Source organism: Monodon monoceros, unplaced genomic scaffold (assembly GCF_005190385.1).
Source record: "Monodon monoceros isolate NGI ecotype Baffin Bay Population unplaced genomic scaffold, NGI_Narwhal_1 Super_Scaffold_13, whole genome shotgun sequence".
Classification (NCBI taxonomy): domain Eukaryota; kingdom Metazoa; phylum Chordata; class Mammalia; order Artiodactyla; family Monodontidae; genus Monodon; species Monodon monoceros.
In genome coordinates, this window is record NW_021703769.1 from 13,511,168 (window position 1) to 13,533,117 (window position 21,950).

At 46.8% G+C, this 21,950-nt stretch overlaps 1 protein-coding gene across 32 annotated transcripts in view; it reads left to right on the plus strand.

The window, feature by feature from the left end:
- The window catches only part of ZMYND8 (zinc finger MYND-type containing 8), a 126,013-nt gene that overhangs the window by 80,588 nt on the left and 23,475 nt on the right, over positions 1 to 21,950 (plus strand). For 24 of the 32 annotated variants that reach the window (XR_003793128.1, XM_029220532.1, XM_029220546.1 and 21 more), the window contains 5 exons: positions 37 to 177; positions 8,547 to 8,699; positions 11,342 to 11,854; positions 16,530 to 16,901; positions 18,833 to 19,023. Coding sequence is in view for 31 of the 32 variants with exons in the window: in XM_029220532.1 (XP_029076365.1) it covers positions 37 to 177; positions 8,547 to 8,699; positions 11,342 to 11,854; positions 16,530 to 16,901; positions 18,833 to 19,023 (1,370 nt within the window). In the remaining variant the exon portion in view is untranslated. The remainder of the gene's footprint in view (positions 1 to 36; positions 178 to 8,546; positions 8,700 to 11,341; positions 11,855 to 16,529; positions 16,902 to 18,832; positions 19,024 to 21,950) is intronic. The other 8 variants (XM_029220547.1, XM_029220558.1, XM_029220556.1 and 5 more) reach the window with 1 other exon arrangement.

Genomic DNA, 21,950 nt, shown 5'->3' on the forward strand with positions numbered 1-21,950 from the left:
TAAATCTGTCTTTTAACGAGTAACTTACTTTTTCAGCTTCACCAGCCTCCACCAAGACGGGACAAGCGGGGAGTTTATCCGGCAGCCCGAAACCTTTCTCTCCTCAAGTATCAACACCAATCACGACGAAAACGGACAAGACGTCCACCACGGGAAGCATCCTGAATCTTAACCTGGGTCAGTTGGAATTTTGGGAAGCCTCTTTCCGTAGCAGCTATGAGTATTTCTGCAAGTTGTAATGTCCTCTTTTGTGTGTGGTTCTTTTTTTTTTTTTTAAAAAAAAGATTGGTATTTTTATTTTTTTTGGCCGCACGGCTTGTGGGATCCTAGTTCCCTGACCGGGGATCGAACCTGTGTCCTCTGCGTTGGAAGTGTGGAGTCTTAACCACTGAACCTCCAGGGAAGTCCCTGTGTGTGGTTCTTGAACCCTGAACTCTTTTCTGTGTACAGAATTTTGAAAAGGTACAGTGGTTGGAGATGAGAGATCAATACAAGGAACTAGCAAGGGATTTCCCAGAGCTTGTTGACATGCAAGGCTGTTTTATCTTGAAATACCTTAGGCCAGTGTTTACAACCTTACTTGCCCTGGACCACAGAAACCCAGTTTTTATATTTGTAAATATATATATTTAAAGTTATATATATATGTATATATATATAAACACACACACACAGAGTATATATTGTTTTATGGTTCAGTATTTACTTTTCTTATGTATAGTGTGTTCTGACATATTGTTTTAATTCTTTTCTTCTGTTTTTTTTTTTTCTTGTTTTTTTTTAATGCTAGTCTTCATCCTTGATGTAGTAGTTTTTTGTTTTTTTTTTTAAACTCATTGAGTTTCAGTTGGTTCTTTTGAAAGCATTACCTTAGGCCAAAGTCTTTAACAAAAATTAGCACCAGAAATGCTAAACACCCAACTAGGAAGCTATTTTATTAAGTCATTCAGTCATGAGCCCTGATTTTTATTGAGCATCTATTATGTGCTGTGCACTGTTTTAGACCTGGGGCGGACAGTGGTGAGTGAGGGCCCTGCTCTCTTACACAGCTTGGTTCTAGAGAGGGAGAAATAATAATCAAGCTAAAAAAACTAAGAGAGGTCATGTCATCATGGAAGGTAAAAGGTATTCATATGACAAGGAGAGAGCTGGGCAGGATGGGGGTGGGAGGAGCAAGAGGCAGTGGTTAGGGAAGGCCTCTGAGGAGGTGATACCTGGCCAAGGATTTGCATGACAAGAAAACCCAGCCATGTCGGTGTTAAGAGAAAGAACATTCTAGAAGGAACAGGAAATTCAAGGCCTTAGGGTCAGGATGAACTTGGTGTGTTATAGGAATGGCAAGGAAGCCTGGGTGACGTGTCCTAGTGGGTGAAGGGGAGATGAGGTCAGAGAACACAGGGACCTCATGAACCTTGGTGTGGGACCATTTGATCAGAGGAGGGATGTGAACTGACTGGGCATTTTGGAAGGACCTCTCAGGGTGTTGTGTTGCGAAGAGCCCGTGTCAGCCATTCTTAACCAGGGGCAGTTCCCCCGACGCCCCAGAGGACACTTAGCAGTGTCCAGAGACATTTTCGGTTGTTAAAACAGGGGTGGGATGGGGTGGGCTCTCGCCACTAGCATCTAGTACAGGCCCCCCCAGCAGAGATTTACTGGGTTGCACCTGTGTTGACAGATTTGGTTATGGCAGGAGAAATGGGAGCCAAGAGTTCAGCTTTCGATTCTGTAAGTTTGAGATGCCTGCTAAATTCCTAGGTGGAGAGGTCATGAAGGCAATTGGAGGCTGAGTCAGGCCAGGTCAGGGCAGGAGGTGTAATTCTGGGAATCTTGATTTATACGTGGGATTGGGTTCAAGCAGTAGTTCTCGTAACTCAGGGGAGGCGGAGAGTGGGGGCGCTGCTGGCATTCATTTAGTGGTTGTAGACCAAGGATGCTGCTAAACTTTCTGCAACGCGTGGGACAGAGCCCACCACGACAGAGAATTATCCAGCCGCAGTGGCAATAGTGCTGAGGTTGAGAGACCCTGGTCCAGAGCATAAAGAAGGAGTGAGGGGCCTGGGCCGCTTGCACATGTAGACCTCAGGAAAAGTGAGCAGAGGAGGCTGAGAAAGCGCAGGGGAACGAGGAGAAAGCAACACTCAGGGAGTGTGGCCTACTCCGGAGGCCTTGAGTATACCGGGTTTCAGGAAGGGAGGGGCGGCCACCCGTGTGGAGTGATGCTCCAGCCTGAATCCACAGCCTCTGGTGGTCACAGCCCTCTGGGTTCATCTTGTCCTGAGATGCCATTTTCAGATGGAGAAACAGAGCACTGGAGAGGCGACCCCAGGATCTGGGATTACAGAGCCAGAGGTGGCCGGGCTGGAGGGAGCCTGTGTTTCCATGGAGGCTGGTGCCTCATTTACCCAGGTCACCAGGTCATGCAGCCCGGAAGTGATGGGACAGTCCGGGTGGTGGCTTGAGGGGCTCCAGCTCAGGTTGGCTGGTGGGAATTCTTCACTTGAACCAACAGGGACCCATCCGTTCCCCTGGGGAACACTCATCGGTCTCAGCAGTGTGGTTTGCTTTCTCACACCCTCCTCCCACCTCTGCACCCCCGAAAAGAAAGCTGTACAGAGACGTTCTCACAGTCATGCTTCCTCTCTGCCAGTCATGTGTGGCAGGAGTAGCTCCTTCTGTAAACCGGGCTGTCCTTGGGCATCTGTGTGATGCTATGGGTTTTTCCATTTGGCTTGACCCACGCGTGGGAGTGAAAGGTTTTTCTCGTGGGGTGTTATTGGCGGTGGGCACGGCAGAGTACAAGGCTCTCCTGTGCAGAAGCTCCCCGCCAGCTCTTTCCATTCCTGGGACCAATGCCTCGTTTTGTCAGCGGAAACAAATGCATAGGGAATGTGGCGTTTTATGGGTAGGAATTTCAGTTACCCAGTGGCAAGAGGATCAGATAGGGATTGGTGAAAAGTGCCATGGATGGGTAGAAAAATAAGAAAGTGGAGGGAAATGCTGAATAATTCTCATGGGACTTGATGTCTGGCATCCATGTAACTACTTTGAACAGACAGAAATGAGACAGAGTGCTAGGGATCATAATGACATCATTATATCTAACAAAGCAGTGTTTCATTAAAAAAAATAACTGGAAAAGGCAAAATTACTGAGATGGAAAAAAGATCAGTGCTTGCTGGGAGTTGGGGAGGGTTTGACTACACATCACAAAGGGATTCTTTGGTAGATGGAATTGTTCTGCGTTCTGTTTGTGCTGGTGGCTGCTCGCATCTATGTAGGTGTTAAAAGTCATATATTCTCCAAAAGGTGAATTTTACTCTCTGTAAGTTAAAAGTATTAAAAAAATACAGTGACCTTCAAGGTAAGGTAATAACCCCATTGCACAGAGAAGCAAAGTTACCTACCCAGGATGAACATGTGGTTTGTGGTTGAGTCTGGCCTTTAGACTCGGGCTTGTCTGTGTGTATCTCGGACTTTTAACTGAGATACGAGAACTGAAATGCTGCAGGACAAGGGCGTGTTTTGATTTTCATGGGCCCTTGCCACTGTGCCTCTTTGTGCCGCTGGGTTAGTCTGCCCAGCTGTAGGGGTCAGCAGTCAGGTGAAGGTTTGGATGGACGGTCGCATGAAGGACAAAGTGCCTTTCTAAAGGAAGCAGCTCCCGCATGTTGAACCTGTGCTGTTCAACTCTGAATTTTCAAGAAAAAACAGAAATTCAGATTTTTTACGTGAACTCTTCTAGTTTTTAAAAGTTGACCGTCAGTTTCATTAAAAACCTCTATTTGGGGGCTTCCCTGGTGGCACAGTGGTTGGGGGTCCGCCTGCCGATGCAGGGGACACGGGTTCGTGCCCCGGTCTGGGAAGATCCCACATGCCGTGGAGCGGCTGGGCCCGTGAGCCATGGCCGCTGAGCCTGCGCGTCTGGAGCCTGTGCTCCGCAACGGGAGAGGCCGCAACAGTGAGAGTCCCGCGTTCCGCCAAAAAAAACTACCTCTATTTGGAATTCCCTGGTGGTCCAGTGGTTAGGACTCGGTGCTTTCACTGCTGAGGGTGCGGGTTCGATCCCTGATAGGGGAACTAAGATCCCGCAAGGTGCGGGATCAAAAATAAAAAGTAAAAATAAAAATCTCTATTTAGGCCAAAGAAACAAGTACAACCAAAAATACAACCACCAGCCCATGGGCTTTACTCTTAACGATTTACTTTGCTGCATGGCGGAGGGGAAGACCCTGCACGCCAACACACCGGGCCTCATTTGCTGTCTTGGGCCCCTTCTCTCTGCTCTAAAATAAGGAGCCAGGCTAGGTTCCGGCCCCCTTCTGTGCCTCTACGGCAGTTATAAAATAAGTCCCGAATAAGAATGAGTTTATGGCACAGGGGGAGAGGGGACCGGAGTGGTTCTTTCCTTCCTCTAGACTCCTGTGTGCTTTCTCTGGGAATCCTCTCTCCTCTTCTCTCGCACACGGTGTTTGCTTTTGGCTCAACAAACGCAGCAGTTGAGTCGCCCTGTTAGTGACAGAAATGTGCCTTGATGCTCTGTCAGAGATGCCAACGGTGGAACGTTGTCAGACCTGAAGGCTTTCGGCTTGTTTATTCTTCCACTGTTGCTGTTGTCAGGCCTGCTTTCTTTTCTCTGCAGAAAGATGTCTAATGAAAAGCCAGTCTACCTGTAACCTCTGATCACCTGTCCCTGTGACCCCCTTATTCACCCCCAAAAAAGGGTGACCATTGTTGGGTCTTTTTTTTGTTTTGTCATCCTCTGACCCTGTTGGCTCTTTTTTAGTCTCCTTGGGGAGCTCTTCTAGACATCAGCCTGGGTGATTTGGTCCCCATTTGGCAATGTCTAGACACCTGTTTATTATCCCAACTGGGATATGGGTGCTACTGGCATCTAGTGGGTGAAGGCCAGGGTTGCTCTCAAACATCCTACAGTGCCCAGGACAGCTCCCGGCCCTTACCCTGACCTCCCCACCCCCCAAAAGAAAGACTTATCCAGCCCCAAATGTCAGCGTTGAGAAGCCCCAAGAACACATATACTTGTGTATCTCTGTATTCCCTTTCCTTTTTTTCTCCCACACACCAATGCTAATGTCCTTTACTGATTATTTTCCTTTTCCTTAAACAGATGGGCTTTCCATATCACCACATAGAGAGCTCTGCCCCTGTGTTATTTTAGCAGCTGTATTTTTTTCCGTTTAAAGGTAAACTGTAACTTATTTATCCAGGCACCTTATTTATTGAGTAGTTTTCCATTTTTTTGATGTTGGAAATAGCTGCAGTGAAGACCCTTGTGCCCACGTGGGAGTGAATCCACAGGATACATTCCTAGAAGTGGAACCTGACGGTCAGAGGCCATGTGCTGTTGACGTTTGGAGAGAGGCTGCTAGATTGCCCTCTGAAGGGTGGTTCTGATTCATGCTCCCTCCAGCAATGGAAGATCGTGCCTCTTTTCTCTAGTGCGGGTATTTTTTTTTTTTATCCCCGGTTTCCATTTATAGCCTCAGCTGTCTTCATATCAGCTGAAAAGTTCAAAATGTTGGCAGCAAGGGTGGATTCCGCAGATATTCCCGATATAGAAGGGCAGAGGTGGAAGGAGTCCTGATAAGCTGCTAGGAGCTAAATGAGAAAGAGAAGCTCTTCTTTTCTCCTTGCGGAGGAGAGTCGAGTTCACACACAGCTGAAAGTTGGAGAAAGATAATTACATTTGGCTAAACTCCTAAAAGTCCGCTCCCAGGGACCTGATTATTAGCCCCCTCCCAGGCTTTCGGTGGTTTCTTCTTAGAATAAACGTTACGGTGGCTCATTGACCCGAGAAACCTTATTTTGTGAAATGAAATGCTTTACCTTCTTTTCATTCCTCTTGATTGTGAATATTCAGGCTTTAGGCTAAAGTTAAGAGATTGCATTTACTGTAGACCCACACCGGTATACATGCGTGTGCACACACACACTCGATTATTCTGGTGATGTGTAGATGTATTTTTATGATCCCCGAGGTTTAGGTACACAAGGGTTAAGGCAAATCGTGAGGCATTTCCTTTACTCACAGACAAGATTGGTCCAGTACAGGGGCTCACAGCCTTACCTGCCAATTAGAATACCTGGGGAACTTTTAAAGGGCCAATGCTCAGGCCTACTAACCCCTCGCCAGTGAATTCAGTCTCTGGGGGTGGGGCTGAGGCATCAGGATTTTTTTTTTTAAAGCTCTGGGCTGGGAGGGGAGCGATCTCAGTGTGCAGCTAAGGTTAGCAGTCACTGGACTAGTACAGGGGCTGGCAAAATTTCCAGCCTGTGAACCAAGTCTGGCCCCCGACTTGTTTTTGTAAATAAAGTTTTATTGGAGCACAGCCACATCCATTTATTTAGCACATCATTTTATGGTTGCTTTTGCAGCAGAGCCTATACACCTGCAAAGCCTAATTTAATTTACTCTCCGGCCCTTTATGGAAAAAGTTGGCTGACCCCTGCCTGGTAGTCAGTTGTGCGTTTCGGTAACTGCTGTGTGGAATCTGTTAACCACATGAGGACAGGGTGTCCTCCTGTCACGTGGGCGGCACTGCCATCTCCTGCTACCCCCCTTCATGGGAAGTATTTTTGTGAGATACTTCTTTTCCAACTTTATGCTTGAAAAGGCTGCCTTTTCCCTCCAGAATGCAGTGTGCTTCCTCATTTCTGAGAGCAGAAATGACGAGACGGGCCTCCTGTCTTTCCCCTTCTACTGTCACGTTTGCAGCTCAGGTGTTGAAGTCCGTAAGTCCTGATCATACTGCTGTTTAATGGGATCTTCCCTTTTTTCTTTCTATGTTCCCCAGTCCTTCTCCTCTTCCTCCTTTTTCTGCTGTTTTATCCGTTTCACTCTCTCTGTTCTCTTTGTAAGGTGCTTCTCCAGTAAAATTGAATATTCTTCCCCCGTCCGAAATAGTTGTGCATTCAACCGTCCCCCCCCCGCAAGCATCTTCAATCCTGGCCTTGATAAGTTCTCTGAAGAGTCCCCGATCAGCACATGCGCACACACCAGACAAGCACATGCATGCACATGCGCACACACGGGTATGTTTTTTAAGAGCCATTTCTTTAATGACAAGGATGGTGTCCCTGTTTGCTTTGAAAGCTCACTTTTGGTCTCCCTGGTGACGAACCGCAAGTGTGTTTTGGGGACAGGGCCCTTTCTCATCTTACCTCATTATGGTGATGAATGAAATGGGAGCGATTTGTGGCTCCACTCACCTATGAGTGAGTTGGGTGGGGCTTTGGGGAGACCTCTGATCCCCTTAAAGGAATGAATCTCCAGCGTGCGTTGTGAGAGCATGCGTCCCTTCCTGGGTGTAGGGCAGGGTGTGAGGGTCAGGTAGGGTGGGGAGAGTGCAGGCTTTGGAGGGCCTTTGCAGTCCAGCTCTCAGTCTGCATCTCAGTCTCTGTAACAGCCTGATGGTTTGGGGTGGAGGGTAGCAGGGGGGTGGAGAGAAGTCAGGGAGTGAGCTCACAGCTGGTAGAACCAGCTCACAGCTGGTAGAACCAGCTCACAGGTGTTTTATCTTTGTCCTTGATGGATGCCACATCCTTTCGGACCTGCTTTCTCGGATTGGCCAGGGTAGGTTGGACACCCGCATTCTCTGCTTGAGGGTCTGTTGGAGGGGATGCCAGGGCGAAAGACAGTCTCTCATTGCTTTCTGAGCCTTTGCAGTCACCGCCATTTGGTCCCCTTTTTTATGTTTTGGGGGCCACTAGAGGAGGCAGCAGAGGAGGTGGGGAAGGAATTCAAGAAGTGCAAGCTCACGGACCCTTTGGAACCTGGGCCAGTTTGGTCGTGCAAAGAACCCATAGCAGAAGTAGGGGAAGTAGGACCTCTGGGCCTGAGTCATTAGGCAGAGACCTTTGCCTGGGGTTAGAGTGAAGCAAGAAGACACAGGTTCATATCCAAGGCTAATCTGTTCCCCATTCCTCAGATAGATGCTGTGAGCCAAAGGGAGGTACAGCACACTGGCTGGAGGGTCTGCCTATCTTGTGTGTTCTCTTTCTTTCTAATTTGAGCTCCAGACTAAGTCGACTAAGAATGAAGATTGAGGTCTCCATGGTAAACAAGGAGCTGGTTCTCTCTCTTATCAATGTGTTCTCTGCGAGAGGCTTGGCGCCTCTCTCGGATACAAGCCCTCTCTGATCTGGGCCTGGAATTCAAAGCAAACTGGCCAGACTCAGTGTCACTTTATCCGCTGCTGTTGAGATTGAACGTATTACTGTAACCTTTGGCTTTGGACGATCCATAATGATGCTGAGTGTCACAGACAACCAGCCTTCTGGCTGGGATTGTGCATTTTCAACGTGGAAAGCAGCCCAGGCGATGGTTCAGTAGAGACCTGCCAAATGTTCTCTCAGGCTCTTATCTCCAAGTCAGCCCAGGCCGTCGGGCAGATGAATGACAAAAACGTCTTAGGTTTTTTTCCCTCCCGGGCTCCTAAGTGTGTTTTTGAGGAGGAAGCTAAATGATGAGCATTGTCCGCTCTTCCCTCCAGTGCCTGGTCTTACGAGGGTGTGATGGTGTCTTCCAGATCGAAGCAAGGCGGAGATGGATCTGAAGGAGCTGAGTGAGTCGGTCCAGCAGCAGTCGGCCCCTGTGCCTCTCATCTCTCCCAAGCGGCAGATTCGCAGCAGATTCCAGCTAAATCTTGATAAGACGATAGAGAGTTGCAAAGCACAATTAGGTATGTCTCTCGGTTTGCTTACCTCATCACCATCATTACTCTTTTTAGGGATGCCACCCGGATGAGATTAAAGCCCCATCCTGGCTGCCTTTTTAGCAGCTGGTTTAACCTTGAGTTGTTTGTTCAACAAAAATAGATTTCTACTCATGGCAGAATATTTCAGATTTGCTAGTTAATTGTTCAGAAGGGCTTTTTGAATTCCTCAGAGTGTATGCTTTGTGGCGGCCTGCCAACTCGAGGTGCAGGTTGTAAGGAAGTTTGGAAGCAGAAAGAGCCTCCTGAGCTTGCCTTTGTGCTTCCTCTCTGCTCACGTCAGTGTCTCCACTTCAGGGTCAAGTGTATCCCACAAGTGTCCAACACAAACCCTCCCCCTCAAGGCTAGGCCGCTTCCCCCTCGGCACATCCATCCTGCTTCTGTATCTGTCACCTCCCTTCCTCTTCCCTGTGCTGCTGCTTTCTTACACTGCCTACCTGAATCCTGTCCCAAAGGCTGAGCTCGGGCATCACCTCCTCCAGGAAGTCTCCCCTGACTGCCCTCCCCATCTGCCCTCCTTTGCTACTTTATGTCTCTGAAACATCAGTGGTTCCTTTGTGTGGTGGTATCCCTCCCAAACTAGACTGGAAGCTCCTTGAGGGCAGGGAGGTTGCCTTATAAGGATTTGCCTTCTCCAAGGTGTACTTGGTCTTATACACATAGTAATGCTCTGGAATATTTGTTGAATAGGTAAATAAAGCCAAGAAGGTATTTATAAAGAAGTAGGGGCCAGCCGGGTCTCAGGAGAGAAAGCCAGTCCAAGGTGAGGTTTACATGTCAGTGGTTTCTCTGGACCTTTGGGTGAGAAAAGAGTTATAGTTGGGAGTCATCCAGGCTGTCAGAGGAAAGCATTCCTTGCTGGGTTGCTTGTTTGGATGAAATTTTGTAGGCCATTTAGACACCCCTCTTGGGTCCTTCCATGCAGCTGGTCTAACTCCTTGGTTTATTATTGTTAATAAGAATTTTAATATTTCCATTTACCGAGGGCTTCCTATGCCACAGGCACTGTGCATAGGTTGTCCTGGGAGGTCGATACTATTATCAACACCATTTTCAGGTGAAGAAACTGAGGCTCAGAGAGGTAGTTCATTCGTTCAGGGTCACACAGCTAATAAAAGCTGAGGAGCAGGATTTGAATTCATATCCTTTGGGTTCCAGTACCCAAGCTTTTCCTATCACATGTGTGGTCATGCTTGTCCTGGCATCCGACCATTAGTTAACAGTCGCCTAAGCCCTAGGATCCAGAAATTAAACCAGATCTGGGTTTTTGTATTTTGATTCTTTCAGTTTTGACTGAGCCCTGGAGGAAGTGGGTATAATTCACTCATGATCCTGTGGGACTGTTCATGGCTCTTACCCTTTTAAGAGTTTCCCTTCCGTGTGTCTGGGTCAGGATAGTGACCCCACTCACGATAACCATTGCTCTAGAATGAGGGAAACACAGAGTTGATGGGGATTTCCTCTTTTCAAAATTTTAGCGTGTAGTAGTATTTACCTACAGACGGATGACACCCATTACCGAGAGCAGGAAACATAAATGGGTTAAATGGAACTGTTGTTAGAATATACTTTTGCCCATTTTTGTCTGTATATGTGTGAAACTCCTGCTGTTTTATCTTTTTCCCTTTTGATAGAGACATGGAAATGGATGACTTTCCTCTTGACTCCATTGCATGTAGAAGAACAATGCAAACACAGTGACAGTTGACTCTGCCTCAGTTCAGGGAGCAAGATGGGGACCGGGCAGCTGGGTCACCTGTAGGCAGTGCTCCCCCACCTGAAGGGGCCAGTGGCTCTCAGCCCCAGCGAGCCTTGCAGGCCTGTGACCCAGAGAGGCCAGATCTTCTGCTGTTTCAGCACAAGCCCGCCATCTTGATTTCTGTGAAATTTCCTGATTTGTGAATTGGCCAGCAAGTTCTAAGTTTAAAAAAAAAAAAAAAAAAAGCCAACAAATAACAAAATACTCAAAAGCATTGGGTCAAACCATTGCTTCCTAAATAACACGTCTGCTTGCCAGATGTGGCTCATGGGCTATGAGTTTGCAACCTCCGCTTTAAGGCTTTGGTTTATTTCTTTGAGTCCTGGACACAAAGGGTAAAGGACTTTAACGCTTCGGGAATTTGTGGGAAGAGTGTTGGTGGCGAGTCAGGAGTCCAGGGTTCTGGCCTCGCTTCTCTGTCTTGGTTTTCTTTGTGTCCTAGAACAAGTGATTTCTCTGGGTCTCTATTTTCTAATCCGTAAAATGGATCTGTTTTAACAGCACAGGTCTGGCATTCCTTCTCTTCCATCCCTCCCATTGTCAGTATCCCAGTGAGTTATCCATAATGCAAAGATTGAGCTCTGGATAACTTCGAAATTCATGTTGTTTGGTCCCATGTCATCTTTGAATGTCAATAACTAAAACCCTTTGCAGACAAGTTCCATCTGTCGGCTGTCGTCAGCTGCAGCTTGAGTGCACTGCTAACCCCACCAGGCCAGTGTGATGCGATTTGAAATGTTTTTTTTTTTTTTTTATTCCAGCGTTGGGCGTGGAAAATGGTTGTGATTTTTTGGTCCTGCTCTTTATTTTGTGAGTACGCCACATGCTGGGTTTTCTTTTTGAATTTAGGCATAAATGAAATCTCAGAAGATGTTTATACGGCTGTAGAACACAGCGATTCTGAGGATTCCGAGAAGTCAGATAGTAGCGGTAGTGACTCTATCAGTGATGAGGAGCAGAGGTCCAAGAATGAGCCGGAAGATGCCGAAGACAAAGAGGATGCTCAGATGGACAAAGAGCCATCTGCTGTCAAAAAAAAGCCCAAACTGGCAAACCCCATGGAGACAAAAGAGGAGCTGAAAGTCAGCACGTCGCCAGCCAGCGAGAAAGCAGACCCAGGCTTGGCCAAGGAGAAGACTAGCCCTCAGCCCGACAAGGACTTTTCAGACAAAGCAAAACCCTTGCCTCATCCCACAAAGGATAAGCTGAAGGGAAAAGATGAGACGGATTCCCCAACAGTGCATTTAGGCCTGGACTCCGATTCAGAGAGCGAACTTGTCATAGATTTAGGAGAAGACCATTCTGGGCGGGAGGGTCGAAAAAATAAGAAGGAACCCAAAGAACCGTCTCCCAAGCAGGAGGGTAAGTGATTGTACCCGTTTCTGGTTTCTTGATTTGGTTTTAGAATGCCACCTTGCAATTTGTGTTATCTCAAGTCAGGTGACCCTCTCACATCACAAAGGGTGGCGTAGCAAAGCTCCAGGTCACCTAGCTAGTTACTGAGCTGGACCAGGACTTAAACTAAGCCTGCCCACCTTTCACCTGCTCAGCACCCGATGTGGCTGATTTTGAGCACAGAAAAATAAGTCTCTTAGAAAGTAGTTGCTTCTAGCTGTTAGGTCATTTTTAGCCTCAGCAGCTTCTTTTCCAGTAGGCTCACTCATTTCCCTAAAGTGTTTGTCAACATTTAGACATTTGACAAGGCTGAAATTGTTAGAAGTGTTCAGTTGGAAGATCTTGATAAGTTTAGCCTCCCTTACCTCCCCTCACGTTGCCCAGGCATCTCAAAGTGCTTTTTCTTACCAGAATACAAGACCATTTGGGTAGGTGGCACCAGAACGCTGAGTTCTTGAGCCACTAGAAATCAGAGGGGCGTTGTATGATGCCTGCCTGAGTTGGTGTTCCGCCATATTTGCGATTAACAGACATGGGCCCAGGGTTTCTCAGCCTTGGCACTGTTGACATTTTGTGCTGGATAATTCTTTGTCCTGTGCACTGGAGGATGTTTGGCAGCATCCCTGGCCTCTTCTTACTGGATGCTGGTAGCACTTGCCCAGTGGTGGCCATCAAAAATGTCTTGACATGGCCGGATGTCCCCTCGGGGGCAGAATCTCCCCCAGTTGAGAACCCCACTGCCTGAGCTCAGCAGTTCTCTCTTTGCCGCTGAACCAGTAGTGGCTGCCCTCAAACCTGCTGCAGCCCAGGCATGTCGGCAAACCCTCCAGCAGGAACGTGGGAATGATTTGAAGGATGTCCCTCCCATTGAAGAAGCAGTCAGCACATTTTTCAACTGGTTTGGCTAGTGGGTGGTGAGGGGATTCCAACAGGCCTGAGAAAGATAATGAAGAATTAATTAAGGGCCAGGAGAAACATGGCCTAGGGACAAATTAGAGGTTGTAGCCATAAAACCTCATGGACTTCGGGAGTTACTTAAGGGGGTATTCAGGTTTAATTTTTGACTATGCTTAACTTCTGACAGGAGCTAACTTCTGAGTTCTGTATATCCCCTGGGGATTTCTTAGGCTGGCTTGCTTAAAGCAAGAGGGGGATGGGCTTTGAGAATCTTTCCTCTGTGTTTGTATCAACGTGACCTGTTCCGGAACCTCAATTCCTGCAGTTCATCAAAAGAGGATGGAATGTCTCTCAATGGTACAAGGGAGGAAGAGAGAGAGGCAGTTGGGTGGGACAGGAAGGATGGCCCACCACACCATCCTTTAGAATTATGAATGGCATCTGAAAAATCCGATTCTTTTGTGGATTGGGGTTTGAGGGACCACCTCAGGTGTTGCAGAAAACAGTAGGAGTAGCATTTATTCCACGAGGTTTGTGGGAATATTGGGGCACAGATGGCAGTGTTCCTGTGAATGATACATTTATGCTATTCCTCTCTTTCTGGAGTAGATCTTTTTTTTTTCTTCTTTTTTTGTGGTATGCGGGCCTCTCACTGTTGTGGCCTCTCCCGTTGCGGAGCGCAGGCTCAGCGGCCATGGCTCACAGGCCCAGCCGCTCTGCGGCATGTGGGATCTTCCCGGACCAGGGCACGAACCCGCGTCCCCTGCACCGGCAGGCGGACTCTCAACCACTGCGCCACCAGGGAAGCCCTGGAGTAGATCTTTTGATTGGTTGTGGTTTTTTGCCCCTTCCAGAAAGAATTTGTGACACATTGATAAGAAACGAAATGAAAATCAAGAAATCAGTGTAAAAGATGAAGGTAGAATAGTGAGAGTTCCGGGGAAAATTTGTACACAAAAATACATACTGTTCCAGCCTTCAGAGTTAGCAAAGTTGGGCTTCCATTTTGACTCTGAGCTCCCTAGCAGTCAAAGCAAAAAGGGAAACATATGAGTCCCTTAAAAGATCTCATGTTTTCCTCCAAAATAAAAAGCATTCCAATTGATTAAATGAAAGTGAGCTCTTCCTCCCACTGGTATCTGCAGGAAGTTTCTCCAGGAGTCCCCGAGTGTGTGGTGGACTTTTAAGCTGAAGACGTCTCTGAAACATAATTCAGAGCGGCTTCGCAGGGGTTGGGGCAAGACTGCCTAGTCTGAAATCCAGAGCCCCCCTGATGGTGGTTTGGGTCTTGAAGAATCAGCTTCGTGTCAGACTCTGCAGTTGAGCATCTTTTCAGTGATGTACTTTCACTTATGAGTTTATTAAGTGAAGGGCGTTTTGGAGAGTGCTTGGTGACCTCCAACTGACCTTCAGTTAGGAATGCGGCTTCTGCACAGAATATGAATCCTTAGATAGCAAAATGGCTTTTCTAGCTAGTGCTCTCCGAACAGAGGCCAAAGGAGCTCGCTTAACAACCTTTACTACGCTTACCCTGTAACATCAGTCATTTCCATCCTTCTCTTAAAAGTCGTTTTTTTAAGGTACAAGATCGTGACCAAAGTCTGGAATAAGTAGGTTAGTTTGATGGGGCCGCTTTTGGAGTGTTGGCCTTTAAGAAATTCACCCTTTTTGAGGCTACAGGTGATTATACACTCCCAATTTCTAGGACAAATGGAATTTTCCATGACCTTTACCCCGCCTCCATAAACCATCAGAATCCTCTAGAAATTAAAATGTTTTAGTGTCTAAATGAATCCCCCCCCCCCCCCCCAAGAGTGCTTCGAGCCTGGAAACTTCTCAGATTGCACACTCCTGTTTTTTTATTTGGGAAAGAGCTCCAGCCGTGACTCATGCAGACTGGTTACCCATCTGCAAAGCCAGCTGTTTGCTTTTGCAAGACAGGAGAGAGAAAAGGACCTTTTTGTGGTTGCCCTTTGCCCAGGGAGGGACTAGGCTAGTTAATCAACCAGGACAATATATTTTTTGGTCACATGGCAGAAAAGGGAGGCATTAAAGTTGCTTCTGCAGGTTAGAAGCCCTGCCTGGGGGGACCCTCCCAGTGTGGGGCTTTTAGAAGGGCCAAGTTCAAAGCCACCTCTGCCCCGGGAAGGGGCAGGGGCTATATCCAGTATCTGGCAGGTCATCCTGGGGAAGGATGGGGGCTCCTCACTGCAGGTAGAGCTCTTCTCCCAGCCCACCCTGTGTTCCTGCCCATGAACTTGGCTGGACTCTTCTCCAGAGGAGCAGGAGAGCCAGCCAGGTGTGATAACCACCAAGAAGACACCCCGCCCCCCGAGTCAGAAAAGTCAGCCTGTCTTTTCCTCTCACACTCCTTGGTTTCCCCAAACCCACAGTTTACTGAAAATCCCCCCTAGAATAATCAAGCCCATGCCTTTCCTGGGTGATAGAAATCTAAAAAAGACAGGTGTAATCCTTATTAAAGAGTTTGATGTCGAGGCACATTGTCAAGATCAAGGGTGCTGATTTGCACCCGTGTTTTGTGTGTGAACCCCAGGGAATCCTCTCTGGGGGGAGGTTCACCTCTCCAGTGCCAGGGGCTGCTGCAGTGATTACTGACCACACACCCCTTTTACAGATGAGCACTCACGAGGTCACACCCCCTTCTACGCTGCTCAGTGCTTTTGGCTCTAACCTGCCTTCTTGCCACCCCTCCTCACTGCCTGCCCTCACTTAAACCAAAATGCTGTCTATTCCTGAGCATGTCTTGGCTAAAGCTGTTCCCTTCCACATTCTCCCTGCTGCCTGTTGAAATCCTACGCTCCACCCCCATAGCCCAGCTCCTCCCAGGAGACATACTCTGAAAGGCAGCTTTTTTCAAACTTGAGTCACTCGCATTCATTATTTTTGCCATTCCTAAGTCCTGCCTGTATAATTACGGACTTAATATTTTTATCTGAAACAACAGCTCTTTAAAAAAAAAAAAATCTCAATTTTAGACTTAAACTTGACCACCACACAGTAGGTAAGACAGTATAGTGTGCTCTGCGTAAAAGACGCAACAGGAATAACTACAGTCAAAACAAAAGCAAGGCATCTAAATTCTAGATAAATACCATTGTGCTGAGGAAGGTTCTGTCCTTGGGGTGGAATTCCCTTTAGTGTTAGGTGTCAAGGCTCCCAGGACCACACCGAGACTGTTCTGAAGGGAATCAGAAGAGATTAAAGAAGATACTCTTCTTTCTGGGTCACCTTATTGTTATTCAGTGCTTTGGCCTATGGGAAGCCGTATGGTTCTTTGGGGTGCATGCTTTCTAGGTTCCCTGGCCAAAGAAAGCGTTTCTCTTAATCTCTGGATTGACTTTGGCTGGGTCTTTCTCAGAGTGCTTGCCCAACTTTAACTTTGTAAAACAAGATACTTGCAGTGATTCTCTTCATCCACTGCGTCGTCTACTAGTAGGTGAGCAACTTGAGGGCAGGGGCTGGGTCAGGTTGGCCTCAGTCCCCCAGACGCCTTGACATACGTCTCAGATGTGAGCAAGTGCACGGAACACAAGGGGGCTGATGTTTTAAGATACAGCATGCTGCCGAAGTGGCCTGAGCGTATTGTGTAAGTGCCCATTCCCTGGGGGTCTTTGGCATGCTAGCCTCTGATGGTCACCCAGAACTTGGTGGTGTGGAGACCCTGCAGGCCAGCCTGAGTCAAATCCACTTTTTGTTTGTTTGTTTTTTCACGCATTGGCTTTAGTCGTAGGTAAAGCTCCACCATCCACGACGGCGGGCAGCCAGTCTCCCCCCGAAACGCCGGTCCTCACCCGCTCTTCTGCCCAAACTCCCACGGCTGGTGTCACGGCCACCACCAGCACCACATCCACGGTCACGGCCCCGGCCGCCGCTGCCACAGGAAGCCCAGTGAAAAAGCAGAGGCCGCTTTTACCGAAGGAGACGGCCCCGGCCGTGCAGCGGGTCGTGTGGAACTCCTCAAGTAAGTTTCAAACGTCCTCCCAAAAGTGGCACATGCAGAAGATGCAACGCCAGCAACAGCAGCAAAACCAGCAGCAAAACCAGCAGCCTCAGTCTTCCCAGGGGACGAGATATCAGACCAGACAGGCCGTGAAAGGTACCGAGCCTCCCCTTCTGCTCTCCGTGGCGCCCGGTCCCTTTTTGGCCACATGGACAGGAGAAAAATAATCGTTTTATTTTTTCAGTTCCCCTTGGTTTCCTGGTTACTGTATCCTGGAGGCCTCACACATTCCATTTGGCATTATTTTTAAAAATTGTTTTCCAACTTGCTTTGTACTTTTCTTTTTTCTTTTTTTTTCCTCATTTTATAAATACATATGTTCTTCTTAGAAAGGGGTGAAATAGACACATAGACACAAAAATCTGTTGTCTTGATTGATTTGCCATTTCATTCTCCACCCTTTCTCAGAGGTCACTGTTAACCGTAAGATCTTTTTTATGCATGTATGCATATATATTTATGTATATATGTGACTTCATAAAGATATTACTTTTTTTTTTTTTTCTTTTTTAAAACATAAAAATGGTACCATACTTGCTTTTTTCCGTGCCCCCCCCCCCGCCATCAGCATGTTTTGGAGGTCTGTCCGTGTCAGTACATACAGCTCTACCTTATTCTTTTGGATTGCTGCATAGTATTCCACAGTTTATTTAAAGTATTCCCCTACTGATGGACATATAGGTTGCTTCCAGTTTTTATCCTGTTGTAAGTAGTGCTGCAATGAATACCTTTGTTTAAGTTTCCTTGTGCACATCCATGAACCCCTGGACATTGTTTTGGAAAGAGTACAGTGTGAGAAGTTGGTAGCAAAGGTTACCTTAATAACTAGCGATTAGCCTCACACACAAGAAGAGCCAGCATCAAGAACCAGTTGCTGAAGTGCGGAATCATAGCTCCCGGCAGGAGGCTCCATCTGGAGCTGATGGAAAGCTGAACCGTCTGATGGGTACCAGTTGGCCCAGCTCTTGTGAGCACTGATGTAGAATCTTGTTCCCCTGGGAAACCTGCATCGAGATCCTTGAAGGTTGGGCTCCTTGATTGAAACTCCCACATGCTGAGTGCACCCCTGTGAGTAGGACTATTAAAAGAGTCGCAGCAGGACGTGGGGTTGAAGAGTAGCCAGTTCTTGAATTGGCTGCCGTTGAAACCCTTCAAAGATCGAGGGGAGGGCAGACTGAAAGATTGGACTCGCAGCATTGAAGTACAGCTGGATTGATCTCGCTGTTTGAAGGGTCGTTGGGACAGAACCGAGTCTAGGATATTTCATGTTGGGGTGACCAGTTCCGGTCTTCTGAATTCATCCCCCTTAAGCATAGTGAGCCTTCCCCAGGGGAATTTAGGTGCTGGCAAGAAGGAGCTCATTGATGGTGTGATCCTTAAATCCCAGGTTATCTTGTCAGAGATAAGCAAAGCTGGCCACTAGTTAAAGTAGTAAAGACAGATTTTAATCAGCTCTATACTATTGCAATAGGGCAAAAAGTCCAGTGTGAACTGAACATGTACACAGGGGACTGGGCGTTTTAAAGGGAGAATTCGGGAATAGGGAGGGGGGTGGGCAGAGGCTCTGAAGAGTCAGAAAGTGAAAATTTACATAAAGTGGGAAGGGGGTGTTGGTCCATTTGAAACATCTGGGTTTGCTAACTGGTACCTATTGAAGGTAGGCTCCGACCCTCCCACAGAGACTGGGAGATGGGCCCCATCATTAGGTGTTGGCTGGAATATACAGTCAGTTCATTCGGCAGCCTTGTGTTTTCTCAGTCAGGGACCTTAAGGGGGCAAGGGTCATCCTAGGGATGCAGCCTTGAGCTGTTAGAAACTATATTCGTCTTTATAGACCAAGGTGGAAGCCTCGTTGAGAAAGAGCTCAGAGGAGCCTGGCTAGGGTTTGGCCAAGGAGAGAGTCTTTGTCACTTGAAAGTAGAGAAACTCGCAGGGTGTTTTGTCAGAGGCTCTGCTCCCCACCACAGTTTTCTACTGGGATGGCCTTCCCGTGGCAGTGGGATGACCAGGACCCTTTGCTTTCCTAGCTGTCCAGCAGAAGGAGATCACGCAGAGCCCGTCCACCTCCACCATCACCCTGGTGACTAGCACCCAGTCGTCGCCCCTGGTCACCAGCTCGGGGTCCACGAGCACCCTCGCCTCTTCAGTAAGCGCAGACCTGCCCATCGCCACCGCCTCAGCAGATGTTGCCGCGGACATCGCCAAGTACACTAGCAAAGTGAGTGCCGGCGGGATGTGGGAGGATTGGCTTCCCAACAGGAACCACTTGGGTCATGACCTTGCAGGTTTTAGAGGGTGCTTGGGAGGGAAGACCCTGCTTTTACTGAGGATCTCTAAGACCAGACTCTTCCATTTGGGGCTGATGTGGGGTGTAAACAGAGAAATATAGAAAGGACTGACCCTTCCTCTGAGAGGGCTTAAGATTCTAAGAGGAAAATGACATAGAATCGAAATTACCCTTCGGCATTCAAGTCACTCATTAGGAACAGATTTTCCTTAAGCCGCTGAAGCAGGTGACTGTCCTTCAGTTCACAACCGACCAAGGGGTTAGTTTGCATTTAGAAGCCGTGTGGGACAAAAGTGACAGAGGCTTAAACACGAGACTTGCAAGGTTCCATGCCTGCACTTAGATCTTTCCAGCAACCAAGGTGGACCGGGGAGTGATGGATTCCCTCCCGGACTCATGCACACTTTTGGCATATTCCTTGTCGAGCAGTGTGGTGAGCAGGCTCGCCTGCCGTCTGTTCACTCATGGGCACCCTCTCGGTGCAGGCTCTTTCTTCTTCTCTCTCTCTCTCTCTCTCTCTCTCTCTCTTTTAAAGTTTATTTTATTGAGGTATACTTGATTTACAATGCTGTGTTAATTTCTACTCTATAGCAAAGTGATTCAGGTATACATGTATTCTTTTCCATTATGGTTTATCACAGGATATTGAATATAGTTCCCTATGCTGTACAGTAAGACCTTGTTGTTTATTCTATATATTTATAATAGTTTGCATCTGCTAATCCCAAACTCCAGTCCATTCCTTCCCTGCTCCCTCTCTCTTAATTTGCCAAGTGCTTTTATGCTTACCGTTGAATTCAGGCGAATAAAAAGCCTGTAGCTCTCGGACTTCCCTGGCAGTCCAGTGGTTAAGACTCTGCGCTTCCACTGCAGGCTGCGTGGGTTCGATCCCTCGTTGGGAAGCTAAGATCCCTCATACTGCTCCGTGCAGCCAAAAAGTAGGGGGAAGAAAAAAAAGGCTTCAGTTCTCCTTGCTGTCAAATGAGAGTACTCTGGAGTGATGTGCAGGTTCATGTCCGTAGACCACCTGGTAGTAAGAATAACCACCAGAAAGGCAGCTCCCTGGGAACGGGGTTTTATCTGTTCTGCTCATTGCTGGGGCTTAGAACAGTGTCTGGCACACAGCAGATGACTGATATATAGTCGTCAAATGAAAGCATGTTGCTGCCTAACTAACTCTCATTATCGGGCTTCTTAGTATCATTAACTCTTTTTTTAAAAAATTATTATTAGTTATCTATTTTATACATATTAGTGTATACATGTCAATCCCAATCTCCCAGTTCATCACCCCCTCCACCCCCCGCTTTCCCCCCTTGGTGTCCATACGTTTGTTCTCTACATCTGTGTCTCAATTTCTGCCCTGCAAACTAGTTCATCTGTACCATTTTTCTAGGTTCCACATATATGCGTTAATATACGATATTTGTTTTTCTCTTTCTGACTGACTTCACTCTCTATGACAGTCTGTAGATCCATCATATCTCTACAAATGACACTATTTAGTTCCTTTTTATGGCTGAGTAATATTCCTTTGTACTACATCTTCTTTTTCCATTCATCTGTTGATGGGCATTTAGGTTGCTTTCATGACCTAGCTATTGTAAATAGTGCTGCCATGAACATTGAGGTGCATGTGTCTTTTTGAACTGTGATTTTCTCTGGGTATATGCCCAGTAATGGGATTGCTGGGTCATATGGTAATTCTATTTTTATTTTTTTAAGGACCCTCCATACTGTTTTCCATAGTGGCTGTATCAATTTACATTCCCGCCAACAGTGCAAGAGGGTTCCCTTTTCTCCACACCCTCCCTCTACAGCATTAGTTGTTTGTAGATTTTCTGGTTATGCCCTTTCTAACTGGTGTGAGGTGATACCTCATTGTAGTTTTGATTTGCATTTCTCTAATAATTAGTGATGTTGAGCAGCTTTTCATGTGCTTCCTGGCCATCTGTATGTCTTCTTTGGAGAAATGTCTATTTAGGTCTTCTGCCCATTTTTGGATTGGGTTGTTTGTTTTTTTAATATTGAGCTGCATGAGCTGTTTATATATTTGGGAGATTAATCCTTTGTCCGTTGATTCGTTTGCAAATATTTTCTCCCATTCTGAGGGTTGTCTTTTTGTCTTGTTTGTAGTTTCCTTTGCTGTGCAAAAGCTTTTAGGTTTCATTAGGTCCCATTTGTTTATTTTTGTTTTAGTTTCCATTACTCTAGGAGGTGGATCAAAAAAGATCTTGCTGTGATTTATGTCAAAGAGTGTTCTTCCTATGTTTTCCTCTAAAAGCTTTATAGTGTCCAGTCTTACATTTAGGTCTCTAATCCATTTTGAATTTATTTTTGTGTATGGTGTTAGGGAGTGTTCTAATTTCATTCTTTTACATGTAGCTGTCCAGTTTTCCCAGCACCACTTATTGAAGAGACTCTCTTTTCTCCATTGTATATCCTTGCCTCCTTTGTCATAGATTAGTTGATCATAGGTGTGTGGGTTTATCTCTGGGCTTTCTGTCCTGTTGCATTGAGCTATATTTCTGTTTTTGTACCAGTACCATAATGTCTTGATAACTGTAGCTTTGTAGTATAGTCTGAAGGTCAGGGAGTCTGATTCCCCCAGTTCCGTTTTTTTCCCTCAAGGCCGCTTTGGCTATTCGGGGTCTTCTGTGTCTCCATACAAATTTTAAGATTTTTTGTTCTAGTTCTGTAAAAAATGCCATTGGTAATTTGATAGGGATTGCATTGAATCTGTAGATTGCTTTGGGTAGTATAGTCATTTTCACAATATTGATTCTTCCAATCCAAGAACATGGTATATCTCTCCATCCGTTTGTATCATCTTTAATTTCTTTCATCAGTGTCTTATA